The sequence below is a fragment of the Zingiber officinale genome, chromosome 1B, assembly GCF_018446385.1.
Source record: "Zingiber officinale cultivar Zhangliang chromosome 1B, Zo_v1.1, whole genome shotgun sequence".
In the NCBI taxonomy this organism is placed as follows: Eukaryota; Viridiplantae; Streptophyta; class Magnoliopsida; order Zingiberales; family Zingiberaceae; genus Zingiber; species Zingiber officinale.
Window position 1 is genome coordinate 124,909,181 of NC_055986.1, and position 21,305 is coordinate 124,930,485.

General features: G+C 40.1%; 3 protein-coding genes across 3 annotated transcripts; 2 read left to right on the forward strand and 1 right to left on the reverse strand.

Moving 5' to 3' along the window:
* The first annotated feature begins 4,184 nt into the window (after positions 1-4,184).
* On the forward strand, positions 4,185-5,357 carry LOC122041820 (phospholipase A1-II 5-like). The gene has a single exon (XM_042601650.1). It carries the CDS (start codon positions 4,185-4,187, stop codon positions 5,355-5,357), a length of 1,173 nt encoding a protein of 390 aa, XP_042457584.1.
* A 2,575-nt stretch (positions 5,358-7,932) lies between these two features.
* On the forward strand, positions 7,933-12,126 carry LOC121977076 (peptidyl-prolyl cis-trans isomerase FKBP20-1-like). Its single transcript, XM_042529591.1, has 6 exons — positions 7,933-8,116; positions 9,682-9,809; positions 11,224-11,357; positions 11,441-11,520; positions 11,607-11,699; positions 11,803-12,126. Exons 2-6 carry the CDS (start codon positions 9,701-9,703, stop codon positions 11,951-11,953), a joined length of 567 nt encoding a protein of 188 aa, XP_042385525.1. The 5' UTR covers positions 7,933-8,116; positions 9,682-9,700; the 3' UTR covers positions 11,954-12,126.
* A 309-nt stretch (positions 12,127-12,435) lies between these two features.
* LOC121977085 (protein CANDIDATE G-PROTEIN COUPLED RECEPTOR 7-like) lies at positions 12,436-14,326 on the reverse strand. The gene has a single exon (XM_042529603.1). It carries the CDS (start codon positions 14,040-14,042, stop codon positions 12,699-12,701), a length of 1,344 nt encoding a protein of 447 aa, XP_042385537.1. The 5' UTR covers positions 14,043-14,326; the 3' UTR covers positions 12,436-12,698.
* Positions 14,327-21,305: the final 6,979 nt, after the last annotated feature.

Genomic DNA, 21,305 nt, shown 5'->3' on the forward strand with positions numbered 1-21,305 from the left:
AAAACAACTAAAATGCATTCCTCTAGCAATTCTCAATCATGCTTTAGAACATAGTGAAAAAAAAGTTACCTACGATTGTCAAATCTTAAAGACAAGCATTCATGGATTCAATTCATACACTAATTGACAAACACGATAATTTCAATCCATACTAGATAAACTAAAAATGATAATGAAATAACATCACAAGATAAGTAATGGTGGCTCTCCTATTATATAAATGCAATAGTGGAGCTCACTCAAGCTACTCATGGATTCATGCACTACCATATGATTGCTTTGCTTCTGATCTCCACCACTATATACATAAGAGTGCACAATAAAATAATGAAGACATTATTATAAATGTAAGGAAAACATGAATCAAAGCAAATGATAGTGTAAGAAAAACAATAAGAAAGATTAAGTAAGGTAATGGTGGAAGACATGGATATATTGGAATGTTACATAGATGAGTACAAGTAAGCAATGCCCAAAAATATTTCTCATCCAAACTTCCAAGCTAGCTTTAAAAACTCAATAAAAATGTGAACAATCTTTACTATAACTTTTACAATAAAAATCGACTCATGATATACAATAGAATTCAAATGTTGCTACAATAAAGATTGTCACTCACAAAAATTCTACCACAAACAAATTCAAAATAGAACATGTTAAAATTTTTTCATAAATCCAATAAATATGTAGACAACATCTACTATAGCTTTCAATAAAAATTCACTCATGATATACAATAAAATCTACATATTGCTACAATAAAGATTGTCTCTCCCAAAAATTCTATCACAAAGAAATACAAAATGGCACAACATGTCAAATATTTTTTTTCCTTTTTTTTTCCTTCTTTTGTTTCTTACATTTTTTATTTTTTTTTCATTTGTTTTTTTTTCATTTATGATTTGTTTTTTTTCCTTTTCCCTTTTTTTCACTTTTTTTTCAACATGTTGTGCATCACTATACAACATCATCAATAGCTCAGAAAAAGATAAATAGCATGGTATATCTATGGTGATAAAGCATGGTTCACCTATGCTTCCCCTAAATTCTACTAAGCTATTTCTCTCTGGAATTGAACCATCCCTTTTCTCGGACCTAAATAGAGACATTTATAGGGATGACATTAGGACGGGTTGAAACCCGGCCCCATAACAAACCTGTCCTGGCGGGGCGAGTTTAAACCCACCTAAACGGGTCTTAAGGTGGATCCAGGGCGGGTCCCGAGTTTAATGGGGCCTGCCCGGACCCACCCCGTATAATATTTTTTTATTAATTATTAATTGAATAAAAATTGATAATTAATTTTTAATTGAATCAAAATTGAAACATTTTAATTTGTGATAATATTTTTTTGTTACAAAATATTATTAATGTAAATGTCGAAAATAAATTTAATGTTTAATTAATTTTTAAAAAATTTTATTTGTATTTTTAAAAATTATAAACCTAGCGAGTTTGACCTAGATCCGCCCCGGTCACCGGGTTCGCGGGTCCAAAGGGAGGCGGGGCAGGTCCAAAGGGAGGTGGGGCGGGTCTCGAGTTTGGCCAAACCCATCTCAACCTGGAGATGCTGCCATCCCTAGTGATCCCGTCCGGAATCTGAGTCAGACGAAGGCCGGCTACGCTGTCGCTGGCGTTGACGGAGGGTGACTAAGACCCTGCGCTGGCACAGTACTTCGGGAGGGGTTCTCGCGAACCGCTGGCAGGAGGTGATGACAAGGATGACGATGCGAGAGCTCTCTGCCCACACTTAGACAGGCACATGGAACATTAGAGACCAAGAACCAGGAAAAAAGTCCCCGGAGCAGGCCCTCCGACACTCAAGTCAGGTACTTTTTCCTCAGAAGAACCGTAAAATGCAGAAAAATCAAGTAGAAGACAGATGCGAAAAAGTTCGTGAGCGTACCTGTGCAAGGGAGAGAACGTTCCTTTTTATATGACAATACGTACCTTCTGGAGACTGACCCTTGTCAGAGGTTGTCGGGTGTCAGAGCTTGTCGAGTGGTGGAGGACACGTGGCATTCCTCTATAGACGAGAAGAAGGTTCTTTCTCATAGGTGATCCCAACTGCTAGAATATTCTCTGCCATACAGTAGATATTCTCTGACAGATAGTTACGATTCCCTAACCTATTGTCGTGTAGTGCCTTTCATCCCGCCCGGGTGTGATGGAAATAACCCTGGTTAGCCTATTGAGTTCTGGTGAGCGAACTGGACTGGCCACTTCTGCCGGTCTTTATGCCTCTAATCTCGTCGAAAGTGATAAGTTTGCTCCTGTATGTTAGCCTAACAATTCCTAATCGGTAAATCCAGGTTGGTGTTGATCCTGACCGCATCCTCTATCATGCATGTCAGTCTGACAACTCCTGCTAGGTAAATCCCGATCAGGTTTGGTCCTGACCACGTCTTCTGCCATGTATTTCTACCTGACAACTCCTGCTCAGTAAATCCCGGTCAGGTTTGGTCCTGACCACGTCTTCTGCCATGTATGGCAACTTGACAACTCCTGCTCGGTAAATCCCAGTCAGGTTTGGTCCTGACCACGTCTTCTGCCATGTATGTCAGCCTGACAACTCTTGCTCGGTAAATCCCGGTCGAGTTTGGTCCTGACCGTGTCTTCTGCCATGTATGTCAGCCCGACAACTCCTGCTCGGTAAATCCCGGTCAGGTTTGGTCCTGACCGCGTCTTCTGCCATGTATGTCAGCCCGATAACTCCTGCTCGGTAAATCCTGGTCAGGTTTAGTCCTGACCACGCCCCCTGCCTCAGCTCTATTTTCTCGATCGGAAGATCCTTCCCTGGCTATATACATCGGATGGCCCCAGTGTGGGCTCTCTCCTTATATCTCTTGGACTTCTGACTGTCCTGCCCCCTTAACTTCTGACTGCCACATACCCTTGAGTTCTGACTGCCACATACCCTTGAGTTCTGACTGTCACGTCTTCTTGAATTCTGACTGTCACGTACTCTTGACTTTTGACTGCCACGTCTTCTTGACTTCTGACTGTCACATATCATTGACTTCTGACTGTCACGTCTCCCTGACTTCTGACTGTCACATCTTCTTGACTTCTAACTGCCACATCTTCTTGACTTCTAACTGCCACGTCTCCTTGACCAGACCCTACCATTATGCACCATATCACCTAGTTAGACATATATTGGGAACAAATTGATACAAAATATATATAAATATAAATTGTCATAGAATTAAAAGAGTGTTTGATTATACCTTATAATCTTCTATATTGATTTTAGTATAGACCTTGTAATTTGGTAGGATTAAGGACTGAGATCAAACAATTCACTCAAATCCACTGTACTTGCAGTTGCGTGTATTTAATTTCTTCAATAAAAAACACAAGTATAATACATGTTTTTATTGATATAGTTTTGCCTTGAAGCTAGACATGAAACGCCATCATGGTTGATTTTCACGTGAAAATTATAGGCGGTTGGATTTTTTTTTCTCTCCGATTAATTTTCAATTGGTGTAGTAGGTTTAAGAGCGAGGATAAGAATTTTAGAATTACATCTGCTATGTTCATATGTATGAAAGAATACAATGACATCGTCTTCACTCATTTACACCTAGATGTGTCCCTATAGGTTGGTCCAGTTAGTATATGCATAAGTATTTGTTCAAATAGATTTTGAAATTATCATCAACGGATATAAAATACCCTCTTCTTCATTAATTAATTAGATACCTGACAAAGGCCTACTGTGTATGCCTCCTCATATTTACACAGATTTTCGATCAAAGAGACCAAATTATTATCAACTGTGTATCCTCAGTTGCGATGATACGTGAGCATTTTATTTGGAGGAAAAAATTAATTGCAATTTTATCGTGATGAATGATTTGTGAAGGTAGTCCAACTTTAACTTCAAGACTAATCAGACTAATCGAGTGTGTAAATTAAATATCTAAACATCTGGATTATATACATATAAAAGCATGAACGCAAGGCAACACGTCTCTTGTGCATTATCTTAATGTTCCACATGCAGAAATTAAAGGACGCCGTCCCCTGTTTAATTATCGTAATGTTCCACATGCAGAAAGGACGTCGTTCACTGATTTTAAATAGGTGGCCAGGCCTCTTCGCTCAATTCACAGCACCAGCAGTTTCCAATTGAGTAATCAAAGTCAGTTCTCTAGCTAGCTAGTAATCAGTTGAGCATGGAGAGAAATGGTGGTGCTGCTGCAACGGCCACGCCCTCATGGGAGGAGCTCCTCGGATCCAACAATTGGTCCGGCCTCCTGTCCCCGCTCGACGAAGCCCTCCGCGATCACCTCCTCCGGTGTGGCAGCTTCTGCCAGATCGCCGGAGACTCCTTCATTTCCGATAGTCAGTCCAATAACGTCGGCAAGTGCCGCTACTCTCCTGCCAGCATCCTCCGCCAACTTTTCTTCAAGGAAACCGCGGATTACGTAGTCGACGTACTGTCCAACGTCGACGGCTACCTCTACACCACCATAGTCCTAGAGACCAACTGGATGGGCTACGTCGCCGTCTCCAGCGACGACCTCTACGAAAGAACTGGCCGCCGTGAGATCTACGTCGCGTGGCGCGGTACGAGCCGGCCGCTGGAATGGTTGGTGGACTTGGACATTTCTCTCGTGCCATTCGGCGGCGAGGGCGATGTTAAGATCATGAAAGGCTGGAGAGACATCTACACCACGAAAAATATAATCGAACAGATTCCCAGCGCACAGGAGAAGTTAAAAGCTGTGATAAAAGAGTACGTGGATTTGTACAAAGATCAGAATCCGTCCATCATCTGCGTCGGTCACAGCCTCGGCGGCTCCCTCGCCATAGTCAGCGCTTTTGATATAGCGAACAGCGGACTGTCCGAGATCAACGGCAATGATCATATTCAGGTATGCGCTGTGGCGTTCGATGCCCCCAGAGTCGGGAACCAGGCGTTCAATGACGCCTTGGAGAAACTACCGAAGACAAAAGTTTTAAGAATCAACAATATTAAGGACATTGTCGCCTATTGGCCGCCGTGTGATGGCTACGTCGACACCGGTAAAATTTTGCACATTAATTCTGAGGAATCAACGTTCTTGAAGAGTAAGGGAGACTACGAAGGAGATCAACTGCTTGCGAAAATAGCTCAGTGGCACGCGCTGCAAGTGATTCTACACACCGTGACCGGCTGGAGCACAGAATTCGACAACGACTCCAAGCTTGTGAAGGCGAGACTGCCGCTGGTGAACAGGTCAGCGGGGCATTTGAAGGCTGAGCAGAGAGTGCTCGAGGGGTGGTGGGTAGAGAAAAACAAAGGGATGGCATACGATAAGGAAAAGGACATATGGTACGAGAGACCGGTGCAGTGGAACGAATAGTCGAGCCAATAACAGGTGGCCAGCCGATCGGTGGTTGATCGGCGGCTAGTTCATAATTAAGTGTTTATGTTCTCTTGTGCTATCTATCTAGCTATCTGGCTTGGTTATGGTGATATGGAATAAAGCATCTGCGCGGAGGCATGCTTATACGTATGTAGATCTGCATGTGTGTATTGTTCTGTATTGTATTGTATTGTATTGTATTTATCCACCTATCCTCTTTAGTGCATGACAGTAAATACATCAACACATATATATCTCAATGGTAATTCAGTGTCGTACATAATTTTGATAAATCGGTGAGTTCAACTAGTATATATAAAGAGGATATTTTATAGAATTTTTTATATACAAAATATTTTTATACTAGTTAGATTTGAATAAATTTTATATTGAAATCAAGGACTAAGGGCTGAGATCAAATTCACTCTACTATACTTTCATTTGCGTCTATTTAATTCTTTCTTCAATAAAAAACACAAACACATGCATGTTTTTATTGATGATGTAGTTTTGCCTTGTAGGTAGATGAAACACTATAATTGTTAATTTTCACGTGAAATTTATAAATAGTTGATTTTTTTCTCTCTTTGATAAAGAGATAGTCAGACTCATGTCTATTGTTTTGACTTATTCACACGATTATACATATTATTCCTGCCGATTATTACAACTGGTGTAGATTTTTGGGTGAAGATAAGAATTTAGTGTTAGGAGCTAAGTTAAATGGTTTTATTCGCTTTTTAGATGATAATTTATAGTAGAAATTTAAGGTGAAGATTCTATAATACAGATACCTTCGATTTATTTAGTTTTTGATCCACACCATGACACAATTTCACTATGAACATACTTCTTCTAGAAAACTTTTTGGAGATGGAGAATCCTCGTGTAATCTTGAACGCGAGAAATACAACAAAAATATAAGTAAAATTGAAAGTAAATACTTTATAATGAGATATTACTTGGTTTGCTATCTTGTCGTAGAAATAGCTCTTGATCGGTGGGAAATGAAGCAACACTTTTTTTTCAACGTCTCAAGAATTGACTGCGAAAAACCTAGACGAGCTCCTCTTTTATATGAACAATGTTCGAATTATTTTTCGCCTCTTAATCGATTAGGTTTTCCCTTAATAGATTGCCACGTCAGTCGATAGTTCATCAACCTACAGAATAATTTTTTTAAAACCCTAATCGATTGGTGAGTCATACCAATTGATTCGATAGCTTCTAATCAAGTGTTCCAATTGATTCAGAAGCTTTCTCTTCGTTAGAGAAAGCAGCCTAATCGATTTCCAATATCACTGTACTTTTGAAACAAAGGCCCCAATCAATTAGCCCAATTGATTGGGAAAGGTTGAATCAATTGTCTCAATCAATTCACTAAGTCTATGTTTTCTCACGACAAAGGTCTCAATCGATTAGCCCAATCGATCATGAAAGACTGAATCAATTGCCTCAATTATTCCGACCCTCACTGTGTTTTCGTAAAATACTCTCAATCGATTAGACACTCTACCTAATAGAGTTTAGGGTTCCTTTACCTAATCCCGAAGTCAGTCGTGACTCATTGGGACTTTGTGTTACCTAGTATCCAATCAATCTTAACTTGCTAGGACTTTTTCATTACCTAACCCTATTAGGATTTTTGATCATCAAGTACGATCCTTTTTAATTGATTTGAATTTTCCTTTTGTCTGACCTCCAATCAGTACTAGTACTTCTAATTATGTTAACATAGAACATGAACCAATTAGTACCCACGTGAGCGACCAATTTAAACACCACTCGTATATATCAAGGCGCCTCAAGTGATTTGATGCTCCTCGACCAATTCTTTTAAGCTCTCTCCCAATTATGTTAATAAAATTTTATAGTATTAAGTATAAAAATAATTTTTACATTAATTTTGTTTTATTCATAGCCCAATATTATTGGCCTATGACAAACAAATAGATTACAACAGCATGAATAAATCACGGGGTAAATCGCCCGGAGGGTCCTGGATCCGCCACTGTAGGTATATCAGCTATATGGGTCTGCGCTACGCAATGGGATCAAAACTGCTCCTACCTCTCTAAAGAGATGACAGCAGATATATATATCAATATGATAATTCAAACGTATAATGGTGCCGTAATTGATCAAATCGTTATACGTCTAGGATTAAGCAATATTTATTCTCTCCTTTAGATTTTCTTCCGATCTGCTCAACTCCGGCGACATCCATCATATCCAGCCCCTCGTCCGTGACGATCGTGAGTTCAGCTTTTCCTCCAGCTGGCGCCGCTCGTAAGTGAAGTTAGTCAACGAGACGGCGATGATGATGACCTGCTCGGCCTCGACGACAAAGAGTGTGCCTCCACGGCATTCCTGCCCCGCGACCTGCCGCTCCCCGTCGGTCAGGAAGATGGAGAGGATAGTTCGGCGTCCCGGGCAGCGTAGATTGAGACAGGGGCGACGTACCCCGTCAGAGGCACTCCCATGCAGCACTGTCCACGGCGAAGGGGCATTTCGGAAAATCAGGAAATTTTAGATGGTAAAACGAAAATATTCCGATAATATATCCTTCTGTCAGGCGTCACCTCGTCTACGCCGCCTGGCCACTCTCTCTTTCCCAAATCGGTAAATCCGACGGACGCCACCGGCACCAGTCCGGCGACTTCCCAAAAGTCAGCAGAGTGTCCATCACCGCCACTGTTGTTACGCGCCGATCACAATCTCTCCCCAACTGGATTCGCTCCTTCTTGGCTACTCTCGTCAGTCTCCTCTTGCCCTATTTCGCTCCCTAGCTTTGTTATGCTTGATCTTTGTGCTCTGTGTTTGTGAAAATTGCGCTTCGTTTGCTGATTTTAATTGATAGGCGATGGTGGGGAAATAGGGATGAATCGGCTCTTGGATCTGTTCTTATTTCTTGTCTGGCTCGTTGTATATGCTTTTGATATATGATCGTAATTTTGTGACTTTGATTTGGAGATGGACCTTCATTCTAACCGATTCTGTCTTTGTTTGGATATGAAACTGCATGATAAACGATAGTCCGTTCATTCCTTTTTTTTTTCTAGGTGTTTTGTTCACTTTGACAGATTGATTGCTTTGCTTTGTAAAATAGATGATCTTCTCGACTTATTGTTATGATTGCCAAACATGGATTCTTGTCCACGACTCTTCACCTTCTGATTAGGTTGGCCAATATCCGTCAGAACTTCCATTATATCCGTAATCAATTGGACCCCTTTACATGTGAATACTAATCAAGACAAAAACTTATCTATAAATATTTATTCCTTCACGATGCGGATCATATCCATACATATGTAACTACTATAGATATCATCCAATCATAGTAGTTATGCATGTATGGATTTGATTCGCTGTAGATGAAGGTTCCATATAGGACACTGTTGAAGGGGGCTCCATTGAATTTTCGTTTGCAGCCTATGCTTTTGTCTGATTGCCTACCTCGCCAGATAGTTACCACCAATATTGATACCTAGCTTAAGTTCATCAAGCACTCTGAGGTCAATTAAACTGCCTTCAATTATTTCTAGTTGCTTTTGAAGAAATGAACATATAAACCTCTCACTAGGAAACTTGTGTCTTGTACTCGGGACAAGATCTAGAGCTTGCACTCAAGCTCTGGACAGATACTGCACATGATCTCTAGCTGTGCTATGATCAAGCACTCTTTTCAACCACAAAAATAAATAAACAAAATAAACAAGAACTATAGAAATTGCTATGTAACCAAGTCATCTCTTAGAGATGGTTGTTCATGTTATATAGGCTCAACGGCACAATAGGGATCAAAGATGAACTCAATGAGGAAGAAATTAATTTAAAAGCAAAAGTAAACGGCACAATAGAATGCTTGGAGATGATAAGCGACATCTCAACTGCTGATTATTTCTTGATGAGAATTAAAAGGCTGTCTCAAGTTGTGAATCTGATAAGGTCCAGGAGTAGTTGTTTCATATAAGTAGCATCACATTAGATATTTTATTATGCTGGTTAAGTTTGTTGAGTTTCATATTTCCTGACCACTTATCATACTCCAGATAATGAGATAAGTGCTCAACGAATGATGAAGTGAACACTTTTAATGCTACTTGCATAGATTTATTCATATGACTAAGAAAATTACTGATCTTCTCTTCATCCTGTTATTGTTGATGATTTGTTTGCACATATATCTGCCCAATTTTCATGTCTGCAAGTCTTATTCTTTTCACTTGCCTGAAATTCTTCTCTGTTTTACACGTGCTTATGCGTTTCATTTGTTTTTGTTCTATTGTTTTTTCTCATAAGTGCTTTCTTTTGACAGCATACTAGCCCAGAAAAGCATGGATGATCCTGTAGATTTAACAGGTGATGGTGGTGTTCTGAAAACTATCATTACAAAACCCAGAGATGATGCACTTGCACCATCAGATAGCATTCCTGTGGTAGATGGTAAGATCATAACTCTGCTCTTCTATAGTAATGTGGATTTTATTTTATTTTTTTCATTTCAAAGAAGTAATGCTAAAAACCTCTGGTAAAATGGTACATAAATTATCTTATTTCTGTGAATTATACTTTAGTATAATCGAGCCGAGTCGAGCCGAACTCTTGAATGTTTGAGCTTGGCTCGTTTATAATCGAGACGAGCTCGAGCTTTATTTAACGAATATATTTATGGCTCACGAGCTTATTCGAACTTTTATCGAGCCTAAACGAGTTTAATAAGTATATATTGTAAATTTAAATATTCATTAAAAATTAAATTATATATTTAGAGAAAATTATAATATTCTTATTAATATTTATAATTTTATTCTAATAAATAAATTTAATATATTTGACTATATTTTTCATAAGTAGAGTGTAAAATCTATAAATTTAATATCAAAACTATTATTTTTTTAATTTAAAAGTTGATTCATGAGCTTAACGAACGTGTTCACGAGCTAACGAGCCGAGTATTACGAAGCTTGAGCTTGGTTTGTTTACCTTAACGAGCTTCGAATAGCTCACGAGCGGCTTGAGCAATTTAGTGAGAAATTGTTTCCTCTGGTTTTTTGAGATGTGAAATGTTTTGATGAAGTTTAATATTGAAAGATAAAATGAGAGCTTTTTTGCTGAAAGTAACTCGTGCTAGTGGAATTTACTTTGTCCATGTTTACTTGGATGAGAAAGGAAATAAGGAGAGAATTGAATTAAGTTTTTTATAAATGAGCATGCTTGTGGGCAGTTAAAGATAACATCCTGAGGATTAGATAATGTGAGAGGGCGCTTGCTGTGCTGATCCAATTGCCCCGTGCTAGTAATCCAGATCCTAGGAGAGCAGGGGACTTCCCTCCTGAATGATACTTATTTTGAGAGTCAACAATCGGCTCATCTACTCCTACAATCAAGGAAAAGGAAAAGAAAAGAAAAGAAAAAGGTAGTGGAAATGTTTTGTCTGGAAAGGAATTGTTCAAGGAAATGGAAGATGTTGAGAAAAATTACTAAATAATTGGCAATTGCTGTAGATCAGCAACACTATCAGCGGCAATTGACATGCAGCAATTCATTCCTGCCATATCGATTTTGACTGAATAACTCGAGTTTAGCCCTTCATTTGCTCTGTGTTGTTTCTCTTCCACATTTCCGCAAGTAAAATGTTTCATTACTGCAATATATATAAATCTTTACTGAACTTAGCTTGCTTGAGAACTGGTTGTCTGTCAGAAATTTGTGTCATATATTCTGTGATGCTAAATTTAGAGAATTGACTGAGAAGGTACAAAATTTTTTAAAAAATTGTCTCATGTAAAATTTTAATGTCTCCCTTGGCCTTTTGGTTATTGATTGAATTGGAATGGTGCTCGTCGGTCTATGACAGTTCATTATGAAGGCACACTTGCTGAAACTGGTGAAGTTTTTGATACCACACACGAGGACAATTCTGTTTTCTCATTCGAGATTGGAAGTGGCACTGTGATAAAGGCTTGGGATATAGCTTTAAGAACTATGAAGGTTAATTAAGGAAACATCTTGCTCTTCAGCTTAAAATCCTTGTAGTCGCTAAACTATCTAACGAAATATGATCTTTCTTCAAGGTTGGAGAAATATGCAAAATTACATGCAAACCAGACTACGCCTATGGAATCACTGGTTCTCCACCTGAAATACCTCCCAAGTAAATGAACCAAAATCTTTAATTTTTTTTGTTGTTGTTCTGACTAGGATATATGTTAAATCTACGAAGTGTTATTATGGATGCAGTGCAACACTTGTTTTTGAGGTGGAGTTGGTAGCATGTCGTCCCCGGAAAGGTGCAAGTCTTGGTAGTGTGTCGGATGAAAAGGCTCGACTGCAGTGAGTTTTGGATTTTGAACTGATGAGCTGAATTACCTGTTATCTTGTCGTGAGCTCAAATCATCCTTGTCTTTGAACACGATGAATGTTTTTTCTGATTCAGGGAACTAAAGAAGCAGAGAGAAAGCATTGCGGCAAGCAAAGAGGAGGAGAAGAAGAAGAGAGAAGAGGCAAAAGCTGCAGCAGCAGCTCGAGTACAAGCTAAACTGGAATCAAAGAAGAACCAGGGGAAGGGCAAAGGGAAAGCAAAATAGTCTTGCATTTTCATTTTTCATTTCCTTAGGCATCAATTGCAAACTAAAACTCAGAACCTCTTGAAGCCCAGGGAAGTAGAAATTCCTGGTCAGTAGGAAGCATAAAACGGTCACTTGCACGTTGACGCACTTATCATTTTAATTAATAATATTTATGAATTAGTTTGAGTCAATCTTAATTGCGGCATGCACGCATGAAGGGGTTTATATGTTTTTTTCGAAGGAAAATAAACTCATCATTTGAGCTAACCTAGGAAATTACAAATTTAACCTGGTTTACTGACTTATTGTGATTAAATTGTCAATTTCTTCAGTTTTAATCAATGCATGATTCAGCTAACATTCATTTGAAAGGTGAAAGTTAACTTTAATAATCTATCTTAGATTCTTCGTCAAGATTATCTAATCACTAGCCTATCGAAAAAGTAGTGACAAAACATATAAAGGAGCAAGGTTAGTATGTTCATCCATAAACTCTCGTGGAACTCCATAAATGTTCATCCATAATAGCATAGAACTTCTGAAGATAACATCTAACTTCATACACAGCACTTGAGAACCAAGTATATGATGACAAAGGTATGGAAAACAATGCAAGTGGCAATCATAAGAAATGAGGGTACAATACCTTACAGTTTTTTTTTTTTTGGTTCTCTTTTAGCCTATAGCAAGAGCACTATCAGAGATCAGTAAACATCAAACCAAGAAGTGTGAAAAAAAAATCATATCTCCTTGCTATTGCCAATCAGAGTTCGAATTCTTCCTCACGAAGAGCTAATTCTGCAGCTTCTTCCTCTTCATCGTCGATCGCAAAGTACTGATTTCTCTCTACTGGCCGGAACATGTAGAACATGAATAAATAGAAAATAAGGCCCACGGTCTCCTCGGCAGCCACGCTCACCCACCGGTATTTGTAGGACGCGATCGTCTTCAAAGCAAAGACAACGATCCTGGTGAAGTAAAGGTATCCAATCACGACAATGTAGAATTGCCGGAATAAAGTGAGCTTCGTGAGGTTCCTCGCGGCCTTCCCGTCAGTCTTGGACGTCTCTCGCAGAGACCTTATCGACCAGATGATGGGGAACAGAATGGCACAGCAGCAGATGATATCGATGAGAAGGAAAACCTGGTTCCAGGTGACCCAGTCCTTGATGAACGGCCCAGTCTCGCCGATCACAACCGACGCGATGTTAGCAACGATCTGGAGCGGGATCACGATCATGATAACCTTCTTCTCGCGTTCCTGCAGGAAGGGCTTGAGGAAGGACCAGCCGGTGCCTATGAGGACGATGACCGTGAACAAGAGGACGCCTTTGAGGACCTGGAAGATGTAGAAAGGGACGTCCCACCCATGAGGGGTGCCGGTCTTCCGGATGTAGTGCTGGTCCTCGGCGGCGAATACGAGGTAGAGAGCCTTGGAGAGAAGAAGCCCGGCCATCAAGTGGTGGATCTGATGGGAGGAGAGCCGATTCTGGAACAGAGTGAGGTAGATCCATACGGCCAGGAAGGCAGCGTAGGCGACTGCGAAGAAAGTGTAGATCGATGGCACCGGGGACTGGCCGACCGACAGGTAGTCTCGGGTGTTGTCGCGACGGGTGTTGTACATCTCCGTGTGGATCGCCATCGTGACCGCGGAACCGGGGTTGCAATTGGCGAAGTAGAGGCTGTATTCGTCGGGACGGGGGGCGTTGAAGGAGTCGCTGTAAGCGCCGCTGGGAGGCGGTGGGGAAAGCTTCAAAAAGTTGAAGAGGAGATAGACGTAAGGGCTCATTAGGATGCAATCGGGGTAGGAGTTGGAGTCAGGATTCTGCTGCGTGTCGTAGGCGGCCTGTATGAGGCTCTCGTCGGAGATGAGGAAGAATCCGAAGTTGGACTGGTCGGCGGCGAGGGCGGAGGAGGCGGAGGCGACAGAGACGCCCGATATATTGATGTTGACGGTGCCCTTTAGACTGAATCCGAACTTCTCAAACAGGATAATCGACCGGGAGTCATCTGAGATCTCTAGGGTCTTGATCTCCGCCATGGAAGGTAAAATAAGAGCGAGGAGGAGGGAGATGAGGAGAGGAATGCGACAGGGAGCTCCATCCATGGCGACAGAAAGTCGAACTGTCAGCCGGCGAGTCGGTGACGACTGGAGGCGGCGATGTGGGCAACAGTAACAGCAGCTCAATCGGCGGAAACGGTGGGTAGAGGAGAGAGGAATATTATAGACGGTGGGCGGAAGAAACCGCGTTGTTTGAACAATGTGATTGGTGAAAATGCGGTCGGACAGGTTAAACGCAAGTGACGCAGGAATATCATATTTGCCGTCGGTTCCGATTTGACTTGGAGCAGATCTGGATGCCGGAATGGAAGGTGCGTTGTGAGGGTGACTTATGTATCACTTATCTCTTCGTTTGGGGTTTATTATAGGGTAACTTTACATACACTCCCTATTGAGAAATAAAATTTTACATATAATTCCTAGTAGTAAAAATTTTTATTTTCATTCTCTAATTAAAATATATTACCTAATTATCCATGATACTTTTAGATATAAAAAATCCAAAAATCAGTATTATTCCTCTTAAATTCGGTACATTAAATTAGAATCCAGTATATTTTCTATCAAATTAAGTATGATTCTTTTTTCACCTTAATTGGATGAAAACTATATTAGATTTTTTTTTTAAATGGTACTTAATTTGATGAAAATCTACTATATTTTCTTTAAATAGTAAATGGTGCTAAATTTTTAAGTAATTATATTAAGCAGAAAAAAAAGTCGTGCTCAATTTAATAGAAAATATACTCAATTCTAGTTTAATGTGCTGAATTTAATAGGAATTATACTCATTTTTAGACTATTTGTACCGAAAAAATATATGGGTTAATTTTGATAGAAAATATACTCAATTCTAGTACAAGGTACTGAATTTTAGTTATAAAGTATTGAATTTAACTAGAATTATACTTGTTTTTAAACTTTTATACCTAAAACATCTGAGGGGTAATTTAGCTAACAAAATTTACATGAGGGAGTTGAAACAAGTAATACTTTGTATGCAGGGAGTGGAAACAAAGTTTTTTGTGATTGAGGACTGCATGTAAAGTTGTGATTGTGATTAGAGATTTTTCTCTAATTTACCGTTTATTATACGATAATTTATGAAAAAACGTACTTAAAATTATGAATTAATTAAAAATATATATCATACTTAGAGCATTCACAATGCTCTAACGTTATAACATCTATCATCTCATCAAAAAACATGGGGCTCACTATCATATACTCATTATAACAACATCCTTCTTTTAGCCACAACCCTTTTAACGTTAATACTCACTATTCATGGGTCTCACAATCCACTTACTCATTTTAACATTATAGCATATTAAATAAATATGTTTTATATATGTTTTAAAATATTTAAATTATTATTATTATTTTAAATAATAATCTTACGTTTGTTCAACAAATAAACGTTTAATAATCTTATTTTATTATTAATTATAATAAAATATTTTAAATTATTATTATTATTTTTCAAAAATAATATTAATTTTTAAAATATATTTATTAAATAAAATAGATGTTTGTGAGAAAACGAAATTACAATGTTAGGAAAATGAAATTATAAAGTTGGGAAAACGAAATTACAACTGAACACCTAAAATTATAAAGTTGGGAAAACGAAATTACAACTTAAATGAACGTTAAGTAAATAATTCAGATATTCCATCTTGACCTAATATCCTTGCATAGACATTAATGTATGATAAGCTGCTCCTTTGTCATCTGCGAGGTGTCTTTATTCAATATTTCGTACTCCTTCAACTTCAAGCGACGATTCTTAGCTTCAGATTTGGACAATGCAGCTTTTGCCTTCATCTCCTCTACTTCGAGTTGTTTTTGTTTCAAATCGACTTCGGACTTCTTCACGCTTGTGTACTCAGTGAACTTTGTGATAATATTGTTGTAGTTTACTGTCAGATCCTCCATGGTCGATTTTACTTTGTCTTTTCCCTTTCTTTTTGCTGCCTTTTGCCCATTGGACGAGTATCTTCATAATCCAGGTCTATACTCATATCTTGGTTGGAGGAGGTGTTGCTTGCTCCCGACTCTGAGGTCCTCATCTTCTTTGTGGCCACAAAGTGATCAGCGGACTGTGGAGTAAACATTGGACGGTCTTTGACAATTCTCCACACATGTTCGAGATTGAATGCAACACCATTGTTTTCGGATAGATATTTTTCGTACGCAAACCTCAATATATCTTCATCACAATGACCACTTCTATATGAACTATAAATATTATTGTAATTTGCGTTGAATTGATATATCTTCTTTTGGATTGTATTGTGCCAATGTGACCGTATAACATTTGCACTTCTGGTGTTTGAACCTAGGGGAAGATTCTCATTGTAGTAGCTTGCAACCCGTCCCCAAAAAGCATCTGCCTTTTGATCATTGTCGATTATTGGATCATCACTGATAGTGAAAAAACTTCTCGCTAAGACCTCGTCTTCAACCTTCGTCCAACTTGAACACTTTCTTGTACCCTCGGCATTTGAAACCGTCTTTTCTAAATTGACCACCTCAATTGGGGATTAACAGTCGGAAAGTTGAGTCTCCGGGACAAAAGTCGGAGTTGCAGGTTCATTCGACATCGAAGGAGTGAAAGACATACCAGTTGTGTGCGGGGTACCATATCCATAAACAACCGACGGCATGAAATATGGATGGCTCATGTTTTGCCAATATTCAGCTGGAAGCGGTTGATATGGACCTCGAGGGGCATAATTCAGATGATTCATTGAATTTCCAAAACCTTGGACATTTTGAAGATTTTGTGGAGGAAACGACATATTGGGAAATGAATGTGGGTATTGATAATTTGGTGGAATTTGTGGATTTTGGGAAGATGAATATTCTTGCGACATGTTTGTAGAATTCAAGAAATTTGTAAAAAAATGTCCTATTATTTTCATCCATTTCGGATAGAAAATAAGATGGTAGGAACTTGAAAAAATAGATGGGGAGAGAATTTAGAGAGTAAAATTAAAAGAGTAGTGAGTGGCAATGAAAATATGTGCACATATGGATGGATATTTATAGTCGAAATTTCAAACTAACCGTTAACTAGCCATTAAAAAGTAACCGTTAAATAACTAGACGTTATTTATTTTTTAATTTAAAAATGTAAATATGTTATTTAAAAAAATCATTATTTAAAAACTTATATTTAAAAAAGCCGTTGCATGTACCATTGGTAAAAAAAAAAAGTTAACAAGCCGTTGCATGTGTCGTTGGTAATAAAAAAAAAAAAAGTTTTGCACATGGGGTGGGCCCGCCCTGGCCCACCCCACGAACACTTGAATGTGTTCAATTGCTTGAATACGTTCAAGCTTTTGAACGCCACGTTGGCATCCTGCAACGCGGTGTTAATGCACAGTAGCATTATAACGCGGCGTTTAACGCCGCGTTGTAGATGCTCTTACATCCTCTTTTTTCTTTCCTCTCATCTTCTCTTTCCTCACTCTTTTAGAGATATGCATGCATGTAAAGCATAATATGAGCCTGATATTATTTTATATCAGGTCCACCGGATTAAAGTTTAACGTGCTTTTTTTAATAACATTTTAACACATTTGGAGAAGTCGAAATATAAAATGGACAGCACCGTTGGACTCCTTGCAGTCTCAGAAATCTATAGGACCTTAAATGAGTACAATCCGACCAAAACTCACTGATGGACCTAGATATCTCAGATTGCACCCATTTCAAGTCCTGTGTGTTGGTGCAACCTTAGGTCAAGGTTGACCTGGTTGACCTGACTCGAGTTGACCTGACTCGAGTTGTATTTTGATGTTTGACGAGAATAGAAAAGTTCTATTCTGATGTTTGACGAGAGTAGAAAAGTTGTATTCTAATGTTTGACAGAATACAAACTTGGGAGATTGTGGGTGCAATCTTTGGTCAAGGTTGACCTGGTTGACCCGAGGTGAGTCGACCTGATTCGGGAAATCCTGGTGAGTGAAGCCAGGTGAAAGTCCTGGTGAGTGAAGCCAGGCAAGGGAAAGTCCTGGTGAGTGAAGCCAGGCAGTTGGAAAGTCCTGGTGAGTGAAGCCAGGCAAGGGAAATCCAGATAGGTCAAGATTGACCAGACATCTGGTGAAAAGTCCAAGCAGGGAGCTTGGCACGGGAAAAGTCCAAGTATGGAAGCTTGGCATGTGAAGTCGGAGAGGGCTCGGTAGCTCGTTCTCCGGACTAGGTCAGAGAGGGCTCGGTAGCTCGTTCTCTGGACCGGACGAAGTCAGAGAGGGCTCGGTAGCTCGTTCTCCGGACTAGGTCGAAGAGGGCTCGGTAGCTCGTTCTCCGGACCAGGTCAGAGAGGGCTCGGTAGCTCGTTCTCTGGACCGGACGAAGTCGGAGAGGGCTCGATAGCTCGTTCTCCGGACTAGGTCAGAGAGGGTTCGGTAGCTCGTTCTCTGGACCGGACGAAGTCGGAGAGGGCTCGGTAGCTCGTTCTCCGGACTAGGTAGGGTTTAGGGCTGGGAGCTCTAAACCTGGATCGGTCTGGTGACCGATCCAGTGATACGCTGGTTGACTGATCGATCTGGTGACCGATCAGTAACCAAACAGTGTGTTTCTGTGAATTACCTGATCGGTCTGGTGACCGATCAGTAATCATACAGAAGCGAAGAAGATCGGGAGAAGAAAGAGGGGGATCGGTCTATGGACCGATCCACCTGAGTCCTGATCGGTCTACAGACCGATCAGAGAGTTGGGCAACTCTCTGTGAAGCGTGCTGATCGGTCTGGGGACCGATCAGTATAGGTCCTGATCGGTCCCCAAGACCGATCAGAGAAGGTCTGGACCGATCAGGTTGGAGCCTGATCGGTCCAGGCCTAGCCGTTGTGAGTGACAACGGCTAGATCTCAGTCTTCTGTGTCTTCTTCTGCCTTCACAGGTTTGCAGGTTCAGCTATATAAAGAGTCGAGCGACTCTACAGGACCTTCTTCTTGCTTCTGTAAGTTCTTCCAGGTTCCTTCTGCGAGCTTTGCTGAGCTCGTACTTCTTGAAGCTTCGCGTGAGCTTCCCTGCTGCTGGCATCCGTGAAGCTGCTGCTTCATCAACGGATCTCCAGACGAGAAGGCAAGCTTGTTTGTTTTACATTCATATTGTCTTGTGCTTCTTTGTATTTTGTGTACTTCTATCTTGCTGTTGCAAGAGTTATTGTGGCGAGGTTTCTCCACCCAGAAGGAGTTTATATTAGCCGGTTTTCCGGGGTCTCATCCACCGACGGATTGATAGGCTTCGTCCACCTTACGGACACGCCGAGGAGTAGAAGTTTCATCTCCGAACCTCGTTACATCGCTGTGCTTGAGGTTTGAATTCTCCATTTACGTTTCTGTTGTTATTTTTTCGCTGCGCTAACTTGATTTGTAGAAAGAAACGCAAATTTGGGGTCGGCTATTCACACCCCCCCTCTCTAGCCGCATCCGAAGGTCCTAACACTGTGGATTTCTAAGGTTGCAAGGAGTCCAATGGTGCTGTCCATTTCATATTTCGACTTCTCCGAAGGTGTTAAAATATGATCAAAAGAATCGGCTAAAACAACCTAATGTGGACCTGATATGAATGTTGGGCCTGATATGGTTCCATATCAGGCCCTTGTTGGGTTGTTTTAGCTGATTTTTTCTATAACATTTTAACACATCCAAATCAGTCAAAATATGTAATGGACTGCACCATTCGATTCCTTGCCACCTCAGAAATCCACAGGACTTGAAATGAGTGCAATCTGAGGTCTCTAGGTCCATCAGTGGGTTTTGACCGAAATCCACTGATGGACCTAGAGACCTCAGATTGCACTCATTTCAATTCCTATGGATTTATGAGGTTTCAAGGAGTTAAAATATGCTAGCAATTGTTTATTTCGGCTTCTCGGAGGTGATATAATATAATAAGAAAGAATCTGTAAAAAAATTTATGTTGAACCTTAAACATGTATCAGAAGTTAATTCTTTTTCTCCTATCAAATATCGACAACTAGTCAATGCTTATTTACTAGGGTTGTACATCAATTATCAGTCTTCATGTTTATCTTTCAATAACATATTGATTATTACTTTAACTTGGGATGAAAGTGAAGATCTATTATGCTACACAATTTTTTAGCAACACAACTAAAGCAGCATTTGCTAAGTTAGCAGGCATAGGTGAGGAGCATAAGATGTTGATTTTCTTTCACTAACGAACTTTCAGGAAGAATCATAATACAGTAAACATGTATCAGTAAGGATAAAAATCATAACACAATAATCATGGATATTTTTCCATATTACATTATATCACCTTCGAGAAGCTGAAATAAACAATTGATAGCATATTTTAACTCCTTGAAACCTCATAAATCCATAGGAACCGAAATGGGTGCAATCTGAGGTCTCTAGGTCCATCAATGGGTTTTGGTCAAAACCCACTGATGGACCTAGAGACCTCAGATTGCACTCATTTCAAGTCCTGTGAATTTCTGAGGTTGCAAGGAATCGAATGGTGTCGTCCATTGCATATTTTGACTGATCCGGAGGTGTTAAAGTGTTATAGAAAAAATCAGCTAAAACAATCCAACATGAGTCTGATATGGTTTATATCAGGCCCACGTTGGGCCTGATATGGAACCATATCAGGCCTATTGATGCTGCACACCTATAAAAACTGCAGAGGGTTTCGCCCTTTTTTTGGTATTTTACAGATATAGATCTTGCTCTGCTCTGCAATCATAAGAAACACCAGTGCCGAGCCAGGGAAGGGGTCCCCGACGATGGTCCTCCGACGCTCAAGTCAATCACTGGAAAGAAGAAAACGAAGCAACAACAAACGTATGCATGAATAGTGAATAACACGTACCTCCGTCGGTGTATGGACTCTTCTTTATATAGTACCCTGGTAGGCAACTTGCATGTTCTTCGAGGCATGAACACGTTCTCCAATTTGTTCTATAAAAAGACTTGTCAGGAAAATACCTCTGACACCATGCATTAATAGGGCATGTGTATCCCTTATAAGATAGTAGAAATTTTCGTCGTACGATCCGCCTGTTGACCATGCCTCATGTCAGCGACACTATCTCCCAAAAGGATATTGAGAGATACGTCAAGGATCCTGCTGCTCGGCCGAGCGGGGAAGCCGCTCGGCTGGGGACACCTCCGCTAGGTCGGCATCGGTTATTATTCCCTGTGGTAACTAGGTATAGTGGCTCGGTTCCGCCTGACCGGACTAACTCTCCAGTTGTCCCAACACTCCTCTGCTCTGTGATGAGAACCTGCTAATCTGGGCTGTATGAGCATTCTACTTGGACCTTGG